The sequence below is a fragment of the Scyliorhinus torazame genome, chromosome 12, assembly GCF_047496885.1.
Source record: "Scyliorhinus torazame isolate Kashiwa2021f chromosome 12, sScyTor2.1, whole genome shotgun sequence".
Classification (NCBI taxonomy): domain Eukaryota; kingdom Metazoa; phylum Chordata; class Chondrichthyes; order Carcharhiniformes; family Scyliorhinidae; genus Scyliorhinus; species Scyliorhinus torazame.
The window spans coordinates 10,651,023-10,676,318 of NC_092718.1; the positions used below are offsets into that span (position 1 = coordinate 10,651,023).

At 51.6% G+C, this 25,296-nt stretch overlaps 1 protein-coding gene across 1 annotated transcript in view; it reads right to left on the reverse strand.

Moving 5' to 3' along the window:
* LOC140387312 (uncharacterized) overlaps positions 1 to 25,296 on the reverse strand; it is a 404,134-nt gene that overhangs the window by 62,656 nt on the left and 316,182 nt on the right. Inside the window, exons 28-30 of the mRNA XM_072470241.1 lie at positions 18,656 to 18,829; positions 16,542 to 16,688; positions 9,063 to 9,222 (exon numbers count right to left, since the gene is read on the reverse strand). Of these exons, the coding sequence (XP_072326342.1) occupies positions 9,063 to 9,222; positions 16,542 to 16,688; positions 18,656 to 18,829 (481 nt within the window). The remainder of the gene's footprint in view (positions 1 to 9,062; positions 9,223 to 16,541; positions 16,689 to 18,655; positions 18,830 to 25,296) is intronic.

The window sequence follows — 25,296 nt, forward strand, 5'->3', positions numbered from 1 at the left end:
GCTCCTTCAACGTGATGAGGCCTCATCATGGGCCCCCATTGCATATGCGTCACGTGCCATGACCCCCACGGAGCAGAAAAGGAGTGCCTGGGCCTTCTGACCGGTGTGGTTAAGTTTCACGATTATGTCTATGGACTTCCGATGGGAACCGATGCAGGAAGTTGGAAGGTAGTAAAACAGGGACAGAAATAAAAGGCAGTAAGGGGGAAAGTGTAAGGCAGAGAAGCCATAGTCAAAAATCAAAAAGGGCGACAGTACAAGGTACAGTGACTGAGGGGAGCTCAGTGAATAGGACCAGGAATACTAAAAGAAATAAAACGGGAAGTGAAAACATGAATGGTAAGCGACGCGGCAGGTTGTTACAGGAAGATATGGGTTCGACGACAAGGAAAATTAGGAGAAAGGTTAAGAGGAAATATAACTTAGGAGAGGTTACTGATCGAGGTGTTAAGATTAAGAACAGAGGTAAAAAAGCCAACATAAATGTACTTTACCTGAATGCTCGTAGTATTCGGAATAAGGTAAATGAGTTGATGGTGCGAATCATCGTGAATGACTATGATTTAGTGGCCATTACTGAAACATGGTTAAAGGATGGTCACGACTGGGAGTTAAATATCCGAGGGTATCAAACTTTTCGGAAGGACAGAGTGGATGGTAAGGGAGGTGGTGTAGCTCTGTTATTTAAGGATGACATCCAGGCAACAGTAAGGGATGACATCGGTGCTATGGAGGATAAGGTTGAATCCATTTGGGTGGAAATCAGGAATAGTAAGGCGAAAAAGTCACTGATAGGAGTAATCTATAGGCCACCAAATAGTAACATTATGGTGGGGCAGGCAATAAAGAAAGAAATAACAGATGCATATAGAAATGGTACAGCAGTTATCATGGGGGATTTTAATCTACATGTTGATTGGTTTAACCAGGTCGGTCAAGGCAGCCTTGAGGAGGAGTTTATAGAATGTATTCGCGATAGTTTCCTCGAACAGTATGTAATGGAACCTACGAGGGAACAAGCGGTCCTAGATCTGGTCCTGTGTAATGAGACAGGATTGATTCAGGATCTCATAGTTAGGGATCCTCTCGGAAGGAGCGATCACAATATGGTGGAATTTAAAATACAGATGGAGGGTGAGAAGGTAAAATCAAGCACGAGTGTTTTGTGCTTAAACAAAGGAGATTACAATGGGATGAGAGAAGAACTAGCTAAGGTAGACTGGGAGCAAAGACTTTATGGTGAAACAGTTGAGGAACAGTGGAGAACCTTCCAAGTGATTTTTCACAGTGCCCAGCAAAGGTTTATACCAACAAAAAGGAAGGACAGTAAAAAGAGGGAAAATCGACCGTGGATATCTAAGGAAATAAGGGAGAGTATCAAATTGAAGGAAAAAACATACAAAGTAGCAAAGATCAGTGGGAGACTAGAGGACTGGGAAATCTTTAGGGGGCAACAGAAAGCTACTAAAAAAGCTATAAAGTAGAGTAAGATAGACTATGAGAGTAAACTTGCTCAGAATATAAAAACAGATAGTAAAAGTTTCTACAAATACATAAAACAAAAAAGAGTGGCTAAGGTAAATATTGGTCCTTTAGAGGATGAGAAGGGAGATTTAATAATGGGAGATGAGGAAATGGCTGAGGAACTGAACAGGTTTTTTGGGTCGGTCTTCACAGTGGAAGACACAAATAACATGCCAGTGACTGATGGAAATGAGGCTATGACAGGTGAGGACCTTGAGAGGATTGATATCACCAAGGAGGTAGTGATGGGCAAGCTAATGGGGCTAAAGGTAGACAAGTCTCCTGGCCCTGATGGAATGCATCCCAGAGTGCTAAAAGAGATGGCTAGGGAAATTGCTAATGCACTAGTGATAATTTACCAAAATTCACTAGACTCTGGGGTGGTCCCGGCGGATTGGAAATTAGCAAACGTGACACCACTGTTTAAAAAAGGAGGTAGGCAGAAAGTGGGTAATTATAGGCCAGTGAGCTTAACTTCGGTAGTAGGGAAGATGCTGGATTCTATCATCAAGGAAGAAATAGCGAGGCATCTGGATGGAAATTGTCCCATTGGACAGACGCAGCATGGGTTCATAAAGGGCAGGTCGTGCCTAACTAATTTAGTGGAATTTTTTGAGGACATTAACAGTGCGGTAGATAACGGGGAGCCAATGGATGTGGTATATCTGGATTTCCAGAAAGTCTTTGACAAGGTGCCACACAAAAGGTTGTTGCTTAAGATAAAGATGCATGGCATTAAGGGGAAAGTAGTAGCATGGATAGAGGATTGGTTAATTAATAGAAAGCAAAGAGTGGGGATTAATGGGTGTTTCTCTGGTTGGCAATCAGTAGCTAGTGGTGTCCCTCAGGGATCAGTGTTGGGCCCACAATTGTTCACAATTTACATAGATGATTTGGAGTTGGGGACCAAGGGCAATGTGTCCAAGTTTGCAGACGACACTAAGATAAGTGGTAAAGCAAAAAGTGCAGAGGATACTGGAAGTCTGCAGAGGGATTTGGATAGGCTAAGTGAATGGGCTAGGGTCTGGCAGATAGAATACAAAGTTGACAAATGTGAGGTTATCCATTTTGGTAGGAATAACAGCAAAAGGGATTATTATTTAAATGATAAAATAGTAAAACATGCTGCTGTGCAGAGAGACCTGGGTGTGCTAGTGCATGAGTCGCAGAAAGTTGGTTTTCAGGTGCAACAGGTGATTAAGAAGGCAAATGGATTTTGTCCTTCATTGCTAGAGGGATGGAGTTTAAGACTAGGGAGGTTATGCTGCAATTGTATAAGGAGTTAGTGAGGCCACACCTGGAGTATTGTGTTCAGTTTTGGTCTCCTTACTTGAGAAAGGACGTACTGGCGCTGGAGGGTGTGCAGAGGAGATTCACTAGGTTAATCCCAGAGCTGAAGGGGTTGAGTAGACTGGGACTGTACTCTTTGGAATTTAGAAGGATGAGGGGGGATCTTATAGAAACATATAAAATTATGAAGGGAATAGATAGGATAGATACGGGCAGGTTGTTTCCACTGGCGGTTGAAAGCAGAACTAGGGGGCATAGCCTCAAAATAAGGGGAAGTAGATTTAGGACTGAGTTTAGGAGGAACTTCTTCACCCAAAGGGTTGTGAATCTATGGAATTCCTTGCCCAGTGAAGCAGTAGAGGCTCCTTCATTAAATGTTTTTAAGATAAAGATAGATAGTTTTTTGAAGAATAAAGGGATTAAGGGTTATGGTGTTCGGGCCGGAAAGTGGAGCTGAGTCCACAAAAGATCAGCCATGATCTCATTGAATGGTGGAGCAGGCTCGAGGGGCCAGATGGCCTACTCCTGCTCCTAGTTCTTATGTTCTTATGTTCCTCAATTCACCGTCGAGACCGACCATCGCCCGCTGGTCAATATAATACAGAAAGACTTGAACGACATGACGCCTCGCCTCCAGTGTATTCTTCTCAAGCTCCGGCGATATGACTTCCAGCTGGTATACACCCCAGGCAAGGACCTCATCATTGCTGACGCTCTCTCCAGGGCAGTCAACACTCCGTGTGACCCAGCGGGATTTGTCTGCCAGGTTGACGCCCATGTGGCCTTCGCAGCCTCCAATCTACCTGCCACGGATGAACACCTCGTCCAAATTCGCCGCGCACGGCGGCTGACCCTTTGCTACAGCGTGTCATGCGCCACCTAACAGACGGGTGGCTCAAGGGCCAATGCCCTCAGTTCTATAATGTCAGAAATGATCTGGCGGTAGTAGACGAGGTTCTTCTAAAACTGGACCGCATTGTCATCCCGCATAGCATGCGCCAGCTTGTCCTGGTACAACTACAAAAGGGCCACCTTGGCGTGGAAAAGTGCCGCCGACGGGCCCGAGAGGCAGTGTGCTGGCCTGGCATTAATGAGGACATAGCCAACACAGTGCTCAACTGCCCCACTTGTCAGCGCTTCCAGCCGGCCCAACCACGTGAGACCCTGCAGCCCCATGAGTTGGTCAAGTCACCATGGACCAAGGTGGGCATCGACCTGTTCCACGCGCTGGGTAGAGACCATGTCCTGATCATGGACTACTTTTCGAATTACCTGGAGGTGATACGGTTGCACGACATCACCTCGTCTGCAGTCATTCGTGCCTGTAAAGAAACCTTTGCTCGACACGGCATCCCGCTCACGGTTATGTCGGACAATGGCCCCTGCTTCGCCAGCCAGGATTGGTCCAACTTTGCCAGGCGGTACACTTTTGCCCATGTGACATCCAGTCCCCTGTACCCCCAATCCAACGGCAAAACGGAGTACATTTAGTCAAACGGGTCCTATGCAAGGCTGCCGATGCTGGGTCCGATTTCTACCTTGCCTTGCTGGCCTATAGCTCCGCCCCACTGTCCACTGGCCTGCCGCCAGCCCAGTTGCTTATGGGTCCATAAGACCATAAGATCTTAAGACATAGGAGCGGAAGTAAGGCCATTCGGCCCATCGAGTCCCTCCACCATTCAATCATGGCTGATTTCAACTCCATTTACCCACTCTCTCTCCATAGCCCTTAATTCCTCGAGAAATCAAGAATTTATCAACTTCTGTCTTAAAGACACTCAACGTCCCGGCCTCCACCGCCCTCTGTGGCAATGAATTCCACAGACCCACCACTCTCTGGCTGAAGAAATTTCTCCTCATCTCTGTTCTAAAGTGACTCCCTTTTATTCGAAGGCTGTGCCCCCGGGTCATACCCTGAGGATGACGGTGCCTTTCATGTCCCAGACCTCGACCACGTTCCAGTCCTTCGCCGGCTGGCATGGCGCCAAAGGCCTTTCCCGCCAGCCGGCGGGGCGGAAATCACTCCGGCGCGGGCCTAGCCCCTCAAGGTGAGGGCTTGGCCCCTTCTCCCCAGCTTTGGGGCGGCCCGATGCCGGGGTGGTTCCCGCCACTCCATTACGCCGGAACCCCCGCCCCGCCGGGTAGGGGAGAATATCCCGGCCGAGGTTTCCAGAGACTCATGTGTAGCTGAGGATAAGGATTTTTCCTCATCGCTGTCTGAAATCACTGAGCCCTTATTTTCAAACAATGACCCCGAGTTCTAGATTCCTCCAGAAGAGAAACATTCCCGTTTGGACGTGTGTATTGAATTTGCATTTATTACCCTATCAGGCAGTGCATTCCAAATCCTAACCACTTGCTGCATAATGAAACGCGTTACCTTTTCTTCTGTTACCAATCTCCTCTGATCTACGCCCTCAATTCTTTGGCCACTGAAAACAATTTTCCTTTAGTTACTCTATCTGAACATTCTATGAGTTTGAAGGCCCCTACTAAGTCTCTTCATAGACTTCGCTGCTCCAAAGAAATACAAATTGTTTTATTTAGCAGGGGGTCCAATAATACTGAGTTACTGCGTCTCCAGCATTCCACCGTCACTCGCTGCTGTCTTTCCAAGGCTGCAGCTGCATTGCTTCAGCCTGAACGTACAGAGTTTGTTGACCTGTCACACTGACCTGTACATGTCTTCTGTTGTGCCTAGTTGCTCCATCATGAGTAAATTGAAACCATTTGTCTGCAGCGCAGGGTCAGGACAGTGAGGCGACCACACTCGGTTTATTTGCAATGGCTTCCACTGTCTCGTTTGCACAAATACCCAGTTTGTGCGGTGACAGATCTATCCTCCTGTCTACTCGTGGACTACGCTCGTTCAATTCTTTTCACAGATGCTCCCCACTCTGATTTACACTCGACAGCATCTCCTGGGATTAGATACGGATGCACCTGATCGTTATGGGATGGACAACAGCTTGTTTATTTAATTCCTATTTAAATAATGATTTACGAAACAATATCTTGACAATTCTGACCTCCTGTACTAAGAAATACTAAAGGAGGTCTGGGTATGGCACTGCCTGTAATATTTATCGGTCAATTTGTAATAGATATCTCTCCGTCTGTGTTAGAGTAAAGCCAGGCACCAACAAACTGGCAAACTACCTTATGGGTTTCCCCCATTGGAGGGTGTTATTTTTAAATTAATTTAAAGTATCCAATTCTTTTTCCCAATTAAGGGGCAATTTAGCGTTGCCAATCCATCTACCCTGCACATCTTTGGGTTGTGGGGGTGAGACCCACGCAGACAGGGGGAGAATGTGCAAACTCCACACGGAAAGTGACCCGGGGCCAGGATAGAACTTGACAGAATAGAACAGGATAGATCCTAGGCGTCGTGAGGCAGCAAGGGTAACCACATCAACACTGCAATGAAGTTACTGTGAAAAGCCCCTAGTTGCCACACTCCGGCGCCTGTTCGGGTACACAGAGGGACTTGTGGGAGGAAACCGGAGCACATGCCATGGTGGATTTGAACCCGGGTCCCCAGAGCTTGGGGCGGGATTCTCCGACCCCCCGCCGGGTCCCCTCCGCGTGAATCCCGCCCCCGCCGGTTGCCGAATTCTCCGGCACCGGAGATTCGGTGGGGGTGGGAATCACGCCGCGCCGGTTGGCGGCCCCCCCACCCCGGCGATTCTCCGGCCCGTGATGGGCCGAAGTCCCGCTGCTGGAATGCCTGTCCCGCCGGCGAGAATTAAACCACCTCTCTTACCGGTGGGACAAGACGGCGTGGGCGGGCTCCGGGGTCCTGGGGCGGGGCGTGGGGCGAGCTGTCCCCGGGGGGTGCCCCCACGGTGGCCTGGCCCGCGATCGGGGCCCACTGATCCGCGGGCGGGCCTGTGCCGTGGGGGCACTCTTTTCCTTCCGCCTTCGCCATGGTCTCCACTATGGCGGAGGCTGAAGAGACCCCCTCCACTGCGCATGCGCGGGGATGCCGTGAGCGGCCACTGACGCTCCCGCGCATGCGCTGCTCGGCAAAGCCATTTCCGTGCCAGCTGGCGGGGCACCAAAGGCCTTTCCCGCCAGCTGGCGGGGCGGAAATCAGTCCGGCGCGGGCCTAGCCCCTCAAGGTGAGGGCTCTGCCCCTCAAGATGCGGAGTATTCCGCACCTTTGGGGCGGCGCGATGCCGGTCTGATTCGCGCCGTTTTTGGCGCCGGTCGGCGGACATGTCGCCGATTGCGGAGAATCCCACCCATGATTCTGGACTTCTGGGTTACTAGTCTAGCGGCAATACCACTACACCACTGCCTCTCGTATACATCACTCAACACGTCAAGGCCAGTTCAACTGCCCACTTGATCAGAAGCACCGGAGAAATTGTTGCTGTCAGTTTTTAAATCATGAAAATTAATCAGCAGTCAGTTCTGATTTGGAACAGTTTTGCCTATCCTGAGCCACATTCACTGGGTGTTGAACGCACAAAATAATTCAGGCCGTAACAATATTCTACTTCCCATTAATGAATAAAACATTTGGACATTACTGTGCATTGTACACGGGAAGTCAAATATAATCTCCAGGGGAAGTGGCAGTGTGATAATTGGACCAGTGGGTGGAAATTTAATTCATTCCCATTTTAAATTCAGATATTTGCTCTCTACGTTGGGCGGTATTCTCCACCCCCCACGCCGGGTGGGAGAATCGCATGGGCGCAGCGCGACACCCGCACGCGATTCTCCCACCCCCCCCCGAAACCAGCGCCATGAGAATCGCGCCCGGCCGCTCGGAGAATCGCGGCAAACGGCGAGCGGCGATTCTCCAGCCCGGATGGGCCGAGCGGCCGGCGACATTCACCCCTGGTCGCTGCCGGTGGGAACTCTGCGGGAACGCTGGGGGGGCGGCCTGTGGGGGAGTGAGGGGGGCTCCTTCACTGGGGGGGCTGGGGGCCTCCGATGGGGTCTGGCCCGCGATCGGGGCCCACCGATCGGTGGGTCGGCCTCTCCCCCCCCGGGCCTACTTCCTGGCACGGCCGGCCCCTGAACACTGACCCCATGTTGGGTCGGGGCCGGCATGCGTAAGACGTTCCTCACTCATGCGCAGGATGACATGACCCAACTGCGCATGCGCAGGATTGAGCTGCCCCAACTGCGCATGCGCAGGTTGGTGCGGCGCTGGAGCGGCGTGAACCGCTCCAGCGCCGTGCTGGCTCCCTGTGGGGGCCAGAATAGGTCGTGCCCGGGCCCTGTTCGCGCCGTCATTAAACGCGACGGCGCGAACACTTGGCCTCAATATCGGAGAATCTCACCCGTTATGTTTCCATTTATGGTCTCATGCCGAACATCTGTAATTGTAGCTATCTATTTAAACCTGTCACGCTGTAATAGCGGCCTCCTACCAGTGGTGGTGCTGAAGTGCTTCCGAGTGAGAGGGTGAATGAAAGGTATTACTATGTGACAAGGTAGCTTTGATTATAAATGTTGAGGTAGGAATTTATAATGAACAAAGTTGATAAAATGTGGAAGCCTGGAAGCAGGAGGAATGGTGAATAATGGGAAGTGCTCCAAGAGGCGATAAGGATTAGCCGAGACTTGACAGGGTTCTTTCTCTCTGACAGGTTCCAAGTAAAGCCAGATTTGAGGCATTAACAACCCGGTTATCCCAGATCCAGAATAGAAAGTTGAGTCCACGTTTACTTGTGTGTCCCCCACTGTACACACTGTGCATCACCTCTGCCATGTACACCCCCTTGCTCAGAGTCCTTATTCTCCCTGATTTGATAAAAGGTAGGTTTTTACTACGCCACAAGGGACTTATCACACTTGATTTTGGTAATTATTCAATTTATAATCCCTTGCATGAGAGTTCCCTCTCCTGTCAGAGCTCAGCACATCATCCAGGCTGACGTATCGGTGCAGTACTGAGGGAGTCCTGAACTGTCGAAGGCGCCTCCTTTTGAATGAAATGTTAAACAGAGGCCTCGCCTACCCTCACAGGAGGATGTAAAAGATCCCACAGCATTACTTCAAAGAAGAGCAGAGGGGCTCCCCCCCCGATTATCCTGGACCAAACTCCCAAAAGCAAACCCGCTGCTCATTTATCTGACTTGGGGAAGCTTGCTGTGCGTAAATCAGCCAACACTGTTCCCAACTTAGCAACAGTGACAACGTTCCAAAATTACTCCATTGCATGGAAAACACTTTGGGAAGTTTTGAAAGGTGCTATAGAAATGCAGGTTCTTCACAGAAAGACTCACCCTGTTCGCTGGTATTGCATTCCTGGAGGTTACATTTCTGTGTGTTCTCGGGCCAGGGTTCGTGGTCGCACCGGCTGCTGTCCTCCTCCGCCTGACCTGTCACCGTGTTTACGCATTTCACCAGGCGTCGCTGGACCCCTCCCCCACAGCGTACGGTACACTGTTGTAAATCAGCAAAGTGAGAGGCTGAACGTCAGATTAGTCTCCCTTTCATTAAGGAGCCAAAATAAAGCCCTCCCAAGGACTGTGTCAGTATATACAGGGGGGATGGCAGCACGGTGGCGCAGTGGGTTAACACCGCGGCCTAACGGCACCGAGGGCCCAGGTTCGATCCCGGCTCTGGGTCACTGTCCGTGTGGAGTTTGCACATTCTCCCCGTGTTTGCTTGGGTTTCGCCCCCACAACCCAAAAGATGTGGAGGCTAGATGGATTGGCCACGCTAAATTGCCCTTCATTGGAAAAAAATGTATTGGGTATTCTAAATTTATTTTAAAAAAAGTATTTACAGGGCGTCCGAGGGAATGGGTCAATATTTAAGGGCGTCCCCAGGGAATGTGTCACTATGTACAGGGGAGTCCCCGGGGAGTGTGTCAGCATTTACAGGGGTTCCCTGGGGTGTGTGTCAGTATTTACAGGGGTTCCCCGAGGAGTGTGTGTCAGTATTTACAGGGGTGTTTCCGGGGAGTGTGTGTCAGTATTTACAGGGGGGTCCCCGGGGAGTGTGTCAGTATTTACAGGGGTGTCCCCGGGGAGTGTGTGTCAGTATTTACAGGGGAGTCCCCAGGGAGTGTGTCAGTATTTACAGGGGAGTCCCCGGGGAGTGTGTGTCAGTATTTACAGGGGTGTTTCCGGGGAGTGCGTGTCAGTATTTACAGGGGCGTCCCCGGGGAGTGTGTCAGCATTTACAGGGGTTCCCCAGGGTGTGTGTGTCAGTATTTACAGGGGTTCCCCGGGGTGTGTGTCAGTATTTACAGGGGTTCCCCGAGGAGTGTGTGTCAGTATTTACAGGGGTGTTTCCGGGGAGTGTGTGTCAGTATTTACAGGGGTGTTTCCGGGGAGTGTGTGTCAGTATTTACAGGGGGTTCCCCGGGGAGTGTGTCAGTATTTACAGGGGGGTCCCCGGGGAGTGTGCGTCTGTATTTACAGGGGATCCCCGGGGTGTGTGTCAGTATTTACAGGGGAACCCCGGGGAGTGTGTGTTAGCATTTACAGGGGAGTCTCCGTGGAGTGTGTCAGTATTTACAGGGGGTCCCGAGGGAGCGTGTGTCAGTATTTACAGGGGGGTCCCCGTGGAGTGTGTCAGTATTTACAGGGGAGTCCCTGGGTGTGGGTCAGTATTTATGGGGGGGGGGGGGTCCCTTGGGTGTGTGTCCGTATTTACAGGGGAGTCCCCGGGGAGTGTGTCAGTATTTACAGGGGAGTCCCCGGGGAGTGTGTCAGTATTTACAGGGGAGGCCCCAGGGACTGTGTCAGTATTTACAGGGGAGTCCCCGGGTGTGGGTCAGTATTTACAGGGGGGGGTCCCTTGGGTGTGTGTCAGTATTTACAGGGGATCCCCAGGGAGTGTGTCAGTATTTACAGGGGAGTCCCTGGGTGTGGGTCAGTATTTACAGGGGGGACGTCCGGGTGCGGCTATGCAGAGCTAGGTCGCATATTCGGTAGCTCCCACTTGGAACGGACTTTTGGGCTCTTTTACAGGGCCCCCACGGCATTTGTTTGACATTTCCTGGTGTGGCAGGAAGACTGCAGCATTCCCCTGACAGCGTCCTCCAGGAATGTTATGTCTTTTGGCTACCAGACCCGGCAGAAACAGTAAAAGATTTGGCTGCAACAGGATAAACAGGGCCTCTTCCAGCATGCAGGCGGGAGAAGGGCAAGCTTAAAGCTGCAAACTGACCTGAGGGCCTTTATCAAAAGTGAATTCTAACAGCAGAGGGAACAACTGTGAAAAGATCTCACCAAGGCCACTGAAGAAGCGGGGACGAGGCTTCCGGTGGCAGCCATGGAGGAGTAGGTGGCACATTCGGCAACTCCCGTCTGGAACGGACTCTTAGGCCTTTTTCAGGCGTTTCCACAGACATTTTGGGGCAGATTGGTGAAGCGAACACTGCCAAAAGGATTCCCTCGCGAGAATTTTGGGCTCTTTTCAGGGCCCCCAAGGGCACTTTTTCGACGTTTCCCGGTGTGGGAAGGAGTTAATAATAGCTCCCCGTCAGTATATGGCTTTAACTAGGAGCGGGGTGACAAAAAGGTGGTGGTGGACCAGAAGAAGGGAGGGAAGAAGGACAAAATGGCGGCGGGCGGAGACCAGGCAGCGTGGAGGCAGTGGGCGGAGGAGCAACAGGAGGGTATCCAGCGCTGCCTCAGAGAGATTAAAAAGGACCTGCTAGAGCCGATGAAGGCTTCTATTGATAAGGGGTCATGGTTAGTCGGCGGGGGAGGGGGGCGGGTAGCCCCCAGATTCGGCTGATAACCTGGAATGTAAGGGGACTGAATGGGCCAGTTAAGCGGGCCCGCGTGTTCGCGCACCTGAAGGGGCTCAAGGCGGATGTGGTTATGCTCCAGGAGATACACCTGAAGGTGGCAGACCAGGTAAGACTGAGGAAAGGGTGGGTAGGTCAGGTGTTTCACTCGGGGCTAGATGCCAAAAATCGAGGGGTGGCGATCTTGGTGGGAAAGAAGGTGTTATTCGAGGCGTCGAGCATTGTGGCAGATAATGGCGGCAGGTACATAATGGTAAGTGGTAAGTTGCAGGGAGAGAGGGTGGTACTGGTCAATGTGTATGCTCCGAACTGGGACGATGCGGGTTTTATGCGGCGTATGTTGGGTCGGATCCCAGACTTGGAAGTGGGGGGCCTGATAATGGGGGAGACTTTAACACTGTGTTGGATCCTGCACTGGATCGCTCCAGGTCTAGGACGGGTAGGAAGCCGGCGGCGGCTAGAGTGTTGAGGGGATTTATGGACCAAATGGGAGGGGTGGACCTTTGGAGATTTGCAAGGCCGGGAGCTAGGGAATTTTCATTCTTCTCACATGTCCATAAGGCTTATTCTCAAATCGACTTTTTCATTTTGAGTAGGGCGCTGATAGCGAGAGTAGAGGATACCGAGTATTCGGCAATAGCCATTTCTGACCACGCCCCGCATTGGGTGGACTTGGAGATGGGGGAGGAGAGGGACCAGCGCCCGCTGTGGCGCTTGGAGGTGGGGCTATTGGCAGACGAGGAGGTGAGCGAGTGGGTCCGAGGAAGTATAGAGAGGTACTTGGAGACCAACGACAACAGGGAGGTCCGAGTGGGGATGGTATGGGAGGCACTGAAGGCGGTGGTGAGAGGAGAGCTGATCTTCATCAGGGCCCACAACGAGCGGAGGGAGCGGGGGCGAGAGGGAGAGGCTGGTGGGGGAGATGGTGAGGGTAGACAGGAGGTATGCGGAAGAACCTGAGGAAGGATTGTTGAGGAAGAGGCGCAGCCTCCAGGCCGAATTCGACCTGGTGACCACCAGGAAGGCGGAGGTGCAGTGGAGGAAGGCCCAGGGGGCGGTCTACGAGTATGGGGAAAAGGCAAGTCGGATGCTGGCGCATCAGCTTCGGAAGCGGGACGCAGCTAGGGAGATCGGGGGAGTTAAGGACAGGGGAGGGAGCGTGGTGCGGAGTGGGGTTGGCATCAATGGGGTCTTCAGGGACTTCTACGAGGAATTGTACCGATCCGAGCCCCCACGGGAGGAGGGAGGGATGGGCCGTTTCCTGGACTAATTGAGGTTTCCAAAGGTGGAAGAGGGACTGGTGGCGGGACTGGGGGCCCCGATTGGGCTGGAGGAGCTGATCAAAGGGATAGGAAGCATGCAGGCGGGGAAGGCACCGGGGCCGGACGGTTTCCCGGTCGAGTTCTATAAAAAATATATGGACCTGTTGGGCCCGCTGTTAGTCAGGACCTTTAATGAGGCAAGGGAGGGGGGGCTTTACCCCCGACGATGTCCCGGGCACTGATCACCTTGATCCTGAAGCGGGACAAGGATCCCCTGCAATGTGGGTCTTACAGACCGATTTCCTTGCTAAATGTAGATGCCAAGGTGCTGGCGAAGGTCTTAGCCACGAGGATTGAGGATTGTGTGCCGCAGATCATCCATGAAGACCAGACGGGGTTTGTGAAGGGGAGACAGTTGAACGCGAATGTGCGGAGGCTTTTGAACGTTATCATGATGCCGGCGAGGGAGGGGGAGGCGGAGATAGTGGTGGCGATGGACGCTGAGAAAGCCTTCGATAGGGTAGAGTGGGGGTACCTGTGGGAGGTGCTGAAGAGGTTCGGGTTTGGGGAGGGGGTTATCAGGTGGGTTAGGCTGTTGTATGAGGTCTCGATGGCGAGTGTGGCCACAAATAGGAGGAGGTCCGAGTACTTTCGGTTGCACCGAGGGACGAGACAGGGGTCCCCCCTGTCCCCCCTGCTCTTCGCACTGGCGATTGAAACCCTGGCTATGGCACTGAGAGAGTCGAGGAACTGGAGGGGGTTGGTGCGGGGTGGGGAGGAGCATAGGGTGTCGCTTTATGCGGACGACCTGCTGCTGTATGTGGCGGACCCGGTGGGAGGAATGCCAGAGGTAATGAGGATCCTTAGGGACTTTTCGGGGTACAAGCTCAATATGGGGAAGAGCGAGCTGTTCGTAGTTCAGCTAGGGGACCAGGAGAGGGGGATTGGCGAGCTCCCACTAAAAAGGGCGGAGAGGAATTTCAGATATTTGGGGGTCCAGGTGGCTAGGAGCTGGGGGGCCCTGCATAGGCTTAACTTTACAAGGCTGGTGGAGCAAATGGAGGAGGAGTTCAAGAGGTGGGACGGGTTGCCGCTGTCCTTGGCGGGTAGAGTGCAGTCAATCAAAATGACGGTGCTCCCAAGGCTTTTGTTCCTGTTCCAGTGCCTCCCCGTGTTTATCCCGAAGGCTTTTTTCAGGCAGGTTAACAGGAGTATAATGGGGTTTGTGTGGGCGCGAGGGACTCCGAGGGTGAGAAGGGTGTTCCTGGAGCGGAGTAGAGATAGGGGGGGGCTGGCGCTCCCCAACCTCTGTGGGTACTACTGGGCCGCCAATGCGACAATGGTGCACAAGTGGGTGATGGAGGGGGAGGGGGCTGCATGGAAGAGGCTGGAGACGGCGTCCTGTGTGGGTACGAGTCTGGGGGCGCTGGCAACGGCGCCGCTGCCGCTCGCTCCAAGGAGGTATACCACGAGCCCGGTGGTGGTAGCAGCCCTCAAAATCTGGGGTCAGTGGAGGCGGCATAGGGGGGAAGTTGGGGCCTCGGCGTGGACCCCATTACGGGGGAATCACCGGTTTGCCCCAGGAAGAACAGGTGGAGGGTTTTCGGGGTGGCACAGGGCAGGGATACGAAAGTTGGGGGACCTGTTTGTGGACGGGAAGTTCGCGAGCTTGGGTGAGTTGGAGGAGAAGTACGGGCTCCCCCCCGGGGAACACCTTCAGGTACTTACAAGTAAGGGCGTTTGCCAGACGGCAGGTGGTGGAATTCCCACGGCTACTGCCACACACAGTACAGGACAGGGTGCTCTCGGGGGGGTGGGTGGGAGTGGGGAAGATCTCGGAAACTTACCAGGTGATGCAGGAGGAGGAGGAGGCCTCGGTGGTGGAGTTGAAAGGTAAGTGGGAGGAGGAGTTGGGAGAGGAGATCGAAGAGGGGACGTGGGCAGATGCCCTAGGGAGGGTGAACTCTTCCTCTTCATGCGTGAGGCTCAGCCTCATACAGTTTAAGGTGCTGCACAGGGCACACATGACCGGGACAAGGAAGAGCAGGTTCTTTGGGGGTGAGGACAGGTGTGTTAGGTGCTCAGGGAGCCCAGCAAATCACACCCATATGTTCTGGGCATGCCCAGCGCTGGAGGAATTTTGGAAGGGCGTAGCGAGGACGGTGTCGAGGGTGGTAGGATCCAGGGTCAAGCCAGGCTGGGGGCTCACAATATTTGGGGCGGCAGAGGAGCCGGGAGTGCAGGAGGCGAAAGAGGCCGGAATTCTGGCCTTTGCGTCCCTGGTAGCCCGGCGAAGGATTCTCCTTCAGTGGAAAGATACGAGGCCCCCCTGCGTGGAATCCTGGATCAGCGATATGGCGGGGTCCATTAAATTGGAGAGGGTGAAATTCGCCTTGAGAGGGTCGGTACAAGGGTTCTTTAGGCGGTGGCAACCGTTCTTAGACTTTCTGGCAGAACTATAGACATTGGTCAATGGCAGCAGCAGCTCGGGGGGTGCGGGGGGGGGTTTACTTCATTTTTGTTTATGTTATTTACACTGGAAGGGTCTGAGGGGGTGTATACACCTGTTGTCTTAAGTCGGGGTGTTAATGTTAATTTATTATTTATGTACAGGGGGGAGGGGTTTGGGAGGTTGCTTTTTTAGATTGTGTTTTGTACTTAACCCTGTTGGGTTCTTTTTTCTTTCTCATTTTGTTATTGATATTTTATGAAAACCTTTAATAAAAATTTTTTTTTTAAAAAAAGTATTTACAGGGGGGTGGGGGGGTCCCTTGGGTGTGTGTCAGTATTTACAGGGGATCCCCGGGGAGTGTGTCAGTATTTACAGGGGAGTCCCCGGGGAGTGTGTCTGTATGTACTGGGGGTTCCCTGGGGAGTGTGTCAGTATTTACAGGGGGGGTCCCCGGGGAGCGTGTCAGTATTTACAGGGGGGGTCCCCGGGGAGTGTGTGTCAGTATTTACAGGAAGGGTCCCCGGGAGTGTGTCAGGATTTATAGGGGTGTCCCCGGGAGTGTGTCAGTATTTATAGGTGTCCTGCGGAGCATGTCAACATTTACAGGTGAGTCCCCGGGGAGCGTGTCAGTATTTACAGGGGAGTCCCTGGGTGTGGGTCAGTATTTACGGCGGGGGGTGTGGGTCAGTATTTACGGCGGGGGGGGGGTCCCCTGGGTGTGTGTCAGTATTTACAGGGGGGGTCCTCGGGGAGTGTGTCAGTATTTACAGGGGAGTCCCCGGGTGTGGGTCAGTATTTACAGGGGAGTCCCCGGGGAGTGTGACAGTATTTACAGGGGATCTCCGGGTGTGGGTCAGTATTTACAGGGAGTCCCTGGGTGTGGGTCAGTATTTACGGCGGGGGGGGGGGGGGGTCCCCTGGGTGTGTGTCAGTATTTACAGGGGGGTCCTCGGGGAGTGTGTCAGTATTTACAGGGGAGTCCCCGGGTGTGGGTCAGTATTTACAGGGGGGGTCCCCGGGAATGTGTCAGTATTTACAGGGGGGGGTCCCCGGGGTGTGTGTGTCAGTATTTACAGGGGAGTCCCTGTGGAGTGTGTCGGTATTTACAGGGGAGTCCCTGGGGAGTGTGACAGTATTTACAGGGGATCTCCGGGTGTGGGTCAGTATTTACAGGGGAGTCCTCGGGGAGCGTATCAGTATTTACAGGGGATCTCCGGGTGTGGGTCAGTATTAACATCAGGAAGTTTAATGCCCTTCAGTCCACCTGAGCTCCTGAACTCACCCGCCCCCACGAGCCCTTCATCCATTTTGTACAGGGCTGGACGTTGCACATCCTCGTGCTGTTCATCCGGAACATTCCATCACAGCGTCCATGTTCTGGACACATGACCAGTCTTTCTTGCTCGCCTTCATCACAGGCCTTAGAGCACTACAAAACCGACAGAGCAAAACTATTTTATTAAAACATATCAGAAACAGCAAAGCTAATAGCCAAAATAGGAAAGCCCTTTCCATTGTTACACAGTCCACAACCCCGTGCCTTAACTCTGACTTCAGGAGAATCGATTGTGGTGATCTCTATATGTGCATGTACACAAGGGTTAATGTGTAATCAGTAGCACCACATGATCACTTTGGGTGCACTGTGATCAAAGCAACTGCAGAAACAAGAACAACAACAGCAACAACGAAAACAACATGCAGCGCAACAAGAGCAACAAGAAGCGCTGCAGAAACAAGAACAACGACAGCAGCATCAAAAACTACAAGAACAACAACAAAAACAACAAGAAGCATTTAAAAAAAGAAACAACAAGCACGACAAGAAAAACAACAGCTAAAACAACAAAAAACAGAAACAACAAGCACGACAAAAACAACAAGAACGGCAACAACAAGAACGACAACGAAAACGACCAAGACAGAAACGACAACAATGACAGAATGACCTGTACAACATGGTACAACTCTGCACATGAAGGACAATGCCACAGCACACTGCAAAACAATGGCAAGAGTACAAACATGCCATGGCATGGCAACAAATCTCACAAATTCACATTTGCTCCACAACAAACAAGCAAACCAGCTTTCAAGAAAGATGACATGCAGAATCAATACCACAAACGCAGGAAAAAGTCCAGGTCAGACAACAAAGATGTAACACCGAATCAATACCACAAGCATAGGAAAAAAAGCATAAATCAGACAACAAAGTGATTCGACCATTCAAACACCTTATTGATGGCTTCTTGGTGACTTAAACACAGGAACACTGACGACGTTCACAAAGAAATAACAACATCAACATCACCACTTCAACTACAGAAGAAGAAAGCAACTCGACCGCACAAATTCATGAAGTTTGGACTCACAAATTTTTTTTATTTATTAAGATTGGAGTCATAAATATTGGTTGGCTTTGTATAATCATCAAGATCATCCCAAATTATACACAACATCATTTGTCTACCTGTTTCAAGCAAACAAAAACAACCTAAGAGACTAAATGTATTAACATTTGACAGACTAACTCATTGATTTCATGTTCTGCATTTACAAACTGCATCCATTATGTTTGTTCAATTTTCTTTACAACATACAGAAAATATGTAACACAAAAAAAAGGGGGTTGTGGTGATCTCTATATGTGCATGTACACAAGGGGTTAATGTGTAATCAGTAGCACCACATGATCACTAGAGGGCCGGACCAACAGGGGTATAAAAGGCAACCACATTGGGTCTCTCTCTCTCTCGCTTGGGTGCACTGTGATCAAAGCAACAGCAGACTAGTTTAGATGGCCAGTGGAGTTACGTATAGTTACCATAGTTAGATCTTGTTAACCTTATCACTAGTATCAAAGTTAAAGTAAAGAACTCATGTAAATATTGCTGTAGTTACTCAATAAACCTTTTGTTACTACTGGAAGAGTTCGAATCTTCTTCATCGGGATTCAGAATACCTCATCGCTAACCAAGGATTGAGTAGCACATGTTACCACACAGGTAACAAAACATCGATCATGCTTCATCTCAATGAACCTTCCAATCACTCAGATGCTGCCATTTTACTTTCAAATTGCCTGCATCTCCTAGGAATTAGGAACATTAGGAACAGGAGCAGGCCATTCAGCCCTTTGAACCTGTTCCATCAGACAATGACAGATTTGCACTGGAACACTCACCCTACCAATCTCACCAAAACAGATTGCCTGGTAATTATCATTTTACTGATTGTGGGATTTTACTGTGTGCGAATTGGCTGCCATATTTCCTCTATTAGGTTGTGACCACACTTCAGCAAAGTCATGTGTGGCCTGTAAAGTGCTGTGGAATGTCCGGTGGCCGTGAAAGGTGCTATAGAACAGTCTTTCTTTCTTTTTAAGTGACTTACCTCTCCCCATGCAGACATGTACCAGTCCATACATTGCTTGGAATTGCAGGCGAGACTGGTCGGGGGCTTGTGGAGGACGGACTGGCAGTGAAAAGGCCGCAGGTGTCTTCTGTCCCTGGTGTCAATGCACTGGACATCTCGAATCTTCACACCACCACCACAATTCTTGGAGCACTGGGGGGGGGAGGTAATCAACAGCCTGTCAACATGCAGCTCAAAAAAGGATTTGCAAAATGTTACAGTCAGTAAGTACCGTGTCAGGAATGATAAGGATTTGAATCAGAGTGCAGCTTGTTGGTGTATTAAAGATATATAGCACACGAGGAGACGATTTGGGCCACCATGCCAGTGATGTTTCTTTGAAAGAATCCCAATTAGTTCCACTCTCATACTTTTTCCCCATAGCACCTCAAGTATAAATATATAACATCCATATAAATATATTGTAAAGATTTGTTCTGTGTCTCACAAAGGAGTCTGGAGGCTTTTTGGTTGAATATTAATGTTTATTATTAACACATAACTACCTCCAGTGTATAGCCCTGAATAAGTATTATCCCCAATCTGGCTTCTGTAGACTCCTACTGTACTCAGTCCATTACCCTGTGACTCTCTACATCATACTGTTCCCCAGTCTCACATTAATCCTTGCTATGCCAAACATCTTTATTCTCTACCCACCCCCACAAATCTTAACCCAAACATATTTACAGTACGATATTTGTTTACGTGCTATCCGTTCTCTCCTTAAATATAATTTCCACGTGTTTCACAATTTAACCCAAATATTTGTTTACTCTCTTATTTTCCAGTTGTTTTTCAAGTTTATGAATGTTTTCATTGAGTTCAGCAACCACTCTGCTGGGTTCAGTTTCAGAGTTATCTGGGGAATCCCTACACAAGGTTCACAATTTGGGAGGCACGATGGCACTGTGGTTAGCGCTGCTGCCTCTCAGCGGAGGGACTCGGGTTCAATTCCAGCTTTGGGTCACTGTCTGTGCGGAGTCTGCACGTCCTCCCCGTCTCTGCGCGGGTTTCCTCCGGGGGCTCCGGTTTCCCCCCACAATCCAAAGACGTGCAGATTAGGTGGATTGGACATGCTAAATGGCCCCTTAGGATGAGGTTACAGGGCGAGGGATAGAGCCAGGGTAGGGTGGTCTTTCAAAGGGTCAGTGCAGACTCGATGGGCCGAATGGCCTCCTTCTGCATTGTAGGGACTCTAAGATTCTATTCTTCTAAGACGGTATAGGCTCAGGCTGCCGCATTTTTTAATACCTTTCATGGAATGTGGTCCAGCACTTACTGCTCATCCCTAATTACACTATTCATTCCATTTAAGCATGGCGCCGTGTTTTAAATCACTCCTTCACCTTTTTTGCTCCAAGGAGAAATATTCCAACTTCTCCAGTCTCTCTACAAAACTTTTAAAAAAAAATTTAGAGTACCCAATTCATGTTTTCCATTAAGGGTCAATTTAGCGCGGCCAATCCACCTACCCTGGGGCAAAACCCACGCAGACACGGGGAGAATGTGCAAACTCCACACGGACAGTGACCCAGAGCCGGGATCGAACCTGGGACCTCGTGAGGCAGCAGGGTGAACCCATTGCGCCACCGTGCTGCCGTCTCTCTACAAAGTCCCTCGATCGCCATTCTAGTAAAACTCTGCACCCTCTCCAAGGCCTCGATACCCTGTCCCAAACTCCAGCTAAAATATAAACAAGTGATTCAGAATAACCTCCTCGTTTTGGGAACGGTAGATAGTAAAAATGACTAAGGTTGGCTGGGGTGACGATTCAAATGATCAGAACAATAAAAAGTGAGACATTCTAGAGGAGAAAGCTTTGAACAGTATTTGCAGAATGCAATAACTGACACTGAGCCAAAGATTTGTAAGATATAAATCCAAACAGACAGATAATTAAACTCCTGGGAAACACCCCTCTTGGAGCAGGATCTGTGTAACTGAGAGTACGAGAGTCAATTTTCAGATCTCTCCCCGAGCTTTTTTTCCATGTAATTATTATCTGGGTCCTTGATTGGAAACCATATGGCAAAACTTTATCACAAGAGTTTTTTTTTTAAGCAGCTATAATTAGATTTGGCAGAAGTTGACACTGCACAGAGTGTTTTGTACAAATATTTCGGGAATAGTTTATGTTTGAAGAATGAGGATTTGTGTTTAAATGTTTATTTAAAAAGTTAGATCAGAAATTCATCGGGGAAGTTTGGTCTGTTGTAACTTTACGCAATGGGAGTGAATTGGAGGGGCATTAGCTCATTCGTGGGAAAGGGACAGGTTTGAGTTATCTCCGCTCAGTCACAGTGGAGCTGGACAAAGTTTATGTATCACTCCAGGGTGGAGTAGGGAAGGCGGGAGAGGACAGTAACTCCTGCACAGGCCCTGATGTTGTTCCCTGGACCATATGAGAGCGGACAAGAGGCTACCTCCCGTCTCTCACATCTGCAGTGGTATCAAGCCAAGCTGAGAATGAAAGGATTAAGGTCAGAGTATGGGAGGGGCAGGCCATAATTAAAACATCCACCCACGTGGTGAGAATAAAAAGCTAATGACATTCCATAATTCAGTTTTCTTCTGCGCAATGAAACCCATGCAGGTCAGGAGTCTCTGGATCAAGATTGAAAAGGATTATCTGTGGCCGGATGCCATACAGTGTCCCATTCATCACTTTAACCATTCACACCCTCCACCACCAGTGTGCACTGTCCACAAACTGCACCACAGCAACTTGCCAAGGCTCCTTCACCACGGAGAAGGACGAGGGCACGAAGATGCTAGGGAACGCCCCCCCCCCCACCTGCAAGTCCCCCTCCAACTCACCCACCACCCCCAACTTATATAAATATATCAGCCGTTCCTTCACTGTCTCCGGCAGCCTTCTTAAATGGCCCCCCTGATCTGCGAGGAAATCCCTCTAAGTGCGGCCTCGCCAGGGAGAAACCCCCAAGGCTAAAGAAACCAGCAAATTGCCGTTGGATAGCGGCCTGTTTCTCAGCGCTGCAGCCACCGAAGAGCACCCTGCTAAACACGCTGTTCAGCTGCAAGAGGGCTCGCAACTGGCGATCAATGTCAGTGCTCCTGAATTAATTAATAATAATAATAATAATAATAATAATAATAATCGCTTATTGTCACAAGCAGGCATCAATGAAGTTACTGTGAAAAGCCCCTAGTCGCCACATTGCGGCGCCTGTTCGGGGAGGCCGGTACGGGAATTGAACCCGCGCATTACAAGCCAGCTGTTTAGCCCACTGTGCTAAACCAGCCCCAATTAGGAACCAACCAATCAGGCTCCCAACTCCTCATCCAGTCACCTTCTACATCCAGTAACAGCCACATGGGTGTAGGCATCTTGAGAGAGCTGGACAGGGCTCCCCGCTTAGTCAAAGGGGCAATGAAAACTGGATAGTGAAGTTTAGCTACTTAAATACATGAGGTTGTGGAAAGCTTCCGGTATCTGGAGTTGAAACTCTGCAAGGGGGCGGGGGAACATTCGTTTTCTGAAACTGAAGCAACATCATTAGCAATTAGGAAAGGTGCTAAAGGACCTGAATTCATAATAAGGATAAAATGGAACAGCTAAATAAACCAGTAACTAGTTTGATGTGTGAGAATTACAAGGGCTCCTGTGGGAATGGGGAGGAGATGAAGCTGCCAAAACTGACAGCTAATTAAGCTTGGTCTATGTTTCAGAGGCCTTGCTTTGCCAGAGGGAGATGCAGCCTCCTCAGCTTAAAGTGTGAGGCTAACAAACACAGATTTGCTCGGAATTGTCAGTGAAGTCATAAGCTACACTCGGGAGGATGATGTAGGGAGAGTTAGACTGCGACAGTGTATTTATAAATCCCCTCATCCTGTTCCATCATTCTGTTGGATCGTCAGCGATTTGCATATCAACTCCACTTGATTCCGTAACCCTTAATACCCTTATCAATCTCACTTTTTAAATGTTTAACTACACCCCCCCCACCTCCCTGCCCATAGGGGGCAATAAACGAAGAACCATGGGGGCAATTCTCCAATATGGAGTCCAAGTGTTCGCGCCGTCGTGAACGCCATCGCGTTTCATGATGGGGCCAACCGGGCCCGGGTCCGACCGATTCTGGCCCCCACAGGGGACCAGCATGGCACTGGAGCGGTTCACGCCGCTCCAGCCTCCTTTCGCGGCGCCAAATGGGTGCCACGCCAACCTGCGCATGCGCGGGGGACGTCTTTAGCGCGCCGGCCCCGACCAACATGGGTCGGTGTTCAGGGGCCGGCCGCGCCAGAAAGTAGGCCCGGGAGGGGGAGAGGCCAGCCCGCCGATCGGTGGGCCCCGATCGCGGGCCAGACCCCATCGGAAGCCCCCGCCCCCCCGGTGAAGGAGCCCCCCCCCCCCCCCCCCCCCCCCCCCCACCAGTCAACCCCCGACCGTTCTTGCAGAGTTCCCACCGGCAGCGACCAGGGGTGAACGGCGCCGGCGGGACTCTCTCGTATCGGTGCGGCCGCTCGGCCCATTTGGGCCGGAGAATCGGCGGCCCCGCCGATTCCAGCGGCCCGCGGCTGGCGGCACGCCAGCCGCGCCAGCGCAAATGGTTCCGATTCGCCGCACCTCGGAGAATCACGCGCCGGCGTCGGGGCGTCGTGGCGCGGTTGCGCCGATTCTCCGGCCCGGCGCGGGTCTCGGAGAATTGCTCCCCATAAAACCATAGAGTCCCCATAGTGCAGAAGGAGGTCATTTGGTCCATCGAGTGTGCACCAACCCTCTGTAGGAGCAGATTACCCAGACCAACTTCCCCAACCTAACCCCGTGACCTCACCTAACCTGCAACCCCTGGACACTAAGGAACAATCGATCACGGCCATTCCACCTCACCTGCACATCTCTGGACTGTGGGAGGAAACCCACGCAGACACGGGGAGAACGTGCAGACTCCGCACAGACAATCATCCGAGGCCGGAATTCAACCCGGGTCCCTTGGCGCTGTGAGGCAGCAGTGCTAACCACTGTGCTACCGTGGCGAGTTATTCCTGACATCAGTGCTGAATGGCCCAGCGCAGATGATACGATTATGTCCACTTCCTCACTAATTTCCTCCTATCAAATCCTTTAATCATCTTAAAAACCTCAAATTAGACCATCCCCAAATCTCCTATATTGAAAGGAATATTGATTGAGCCTATAGAACATGTCTTTGAGTAGGATAGTGGGCATTACAGTGCAGGGGAGGGTGTTACGGTGCAACAGAGGGTGTCACGGTGCGGGGGAGGGTATCACGGTGCAGGGGAGGGTATCACGGTGCAGGGGAGGGTGTCACGGTGCAGGGGAGGGTATCACGGTGCAGGGGAGGGTGTTACAGTGCAACAGTGGGTGTCACGGTGCAGGGGAGGGTATCACGGTGCAGGGGAGGGTATCGCGGTGCAGGGGAGGGTATCACGGTGCAGGGGAGGATGTTACGGTGCAGGGGAGGATGTTACGGTGCAGGGGAGGGTGTCACGGTGCAGGGGAGGATGTTACGGTGCAGCGGAGGATGTTACGGTGCAGCGGAGGATGTTACGGTGCAGCGGAGGATGTTACGGTGCAGCGGAGGATGTTACGGTGCAGCGGAGGGTGTCACGGTGCAGGGGAGGGTATCACGGTGCTGGGGAGGATGTTACGGTGCAGGGGAGGATGTTACAGTGCAGCGGAGGATGTTACGGTGCAACAGAGGGTGTCACGGTGCAGTGGAGGGTGTCACGGTGCAGGGGAGGGTATCACGGTGCAGGGGAGGGTATCACGGTGCAGTGGAGGATGTTACGGTGCAGGGGAGGGTATCACGGTGCAGGGGAGGGTGTTACGGTGCAGGGGAGGGTGTTACGGTGCAGGGGAGGGTATCACAGTGCAGGGGAGGATGTTACGGTGCAGTGGAGGGTGTGTTACGGTGCAACAGAGGGTGTCACGGTGCAGCGGAGGGTGTCACGGTGCAGTGGAGGGTGTCACGGAGCAGGGGAGGGTGTTACGGTGCAGCGGAGTGTCACGGTGCAGTGGAGGGTGTCACGGTGCAGTGGAGGGTGTCACGGTGCAGTGGAGGGTGTCACGGTGCAGGGGAGGGTGTCACGGTGCAGCGGAGGGTGTCACGGTGCAGGGGAGGGTGTTACGGTGCAGGGGAGGGTGTCACGGTGCAGGGGAGGGTGTCACGGTGCAGGGGAGGGTGTCACTGTGCAGCGGAGGATGTCACAGTGCAGGGGAGGATGTTACGGTGCAGGGGAGGGTGTCACGGTGCAGGGGAGGGTGTTACGGTGCAGTGGAGGATGTTACGGTGCAGGGGAGGATGTTACGGTGCAGCGGAGGATGTTACGGTGCAGCGGAGGATGTTACGGTGCAGGGGAGGGTGTCACGGTGCAGGGGAGGATGTTACGGTGCAGGGGAGGGTGTCACGGTGCAGGGGAGGGTGTTACGGTGCAGTGGAGGATGTTACGGTGCAGCGGAGGATGTTACGGTGCAGGGGAGGATGTTACGGTGCAGGGGAGGGCGTCACGGTGCAGGGGAGGGTGTTACGGTGCAGTGGAGGATGTTACGGTGCAGGGGAGGATGTTACGGTGCAGCGGAGGATGTTACGGTGCAGTGGAGGATGTTACGGTGCAGGGGAGGATGTCACGGT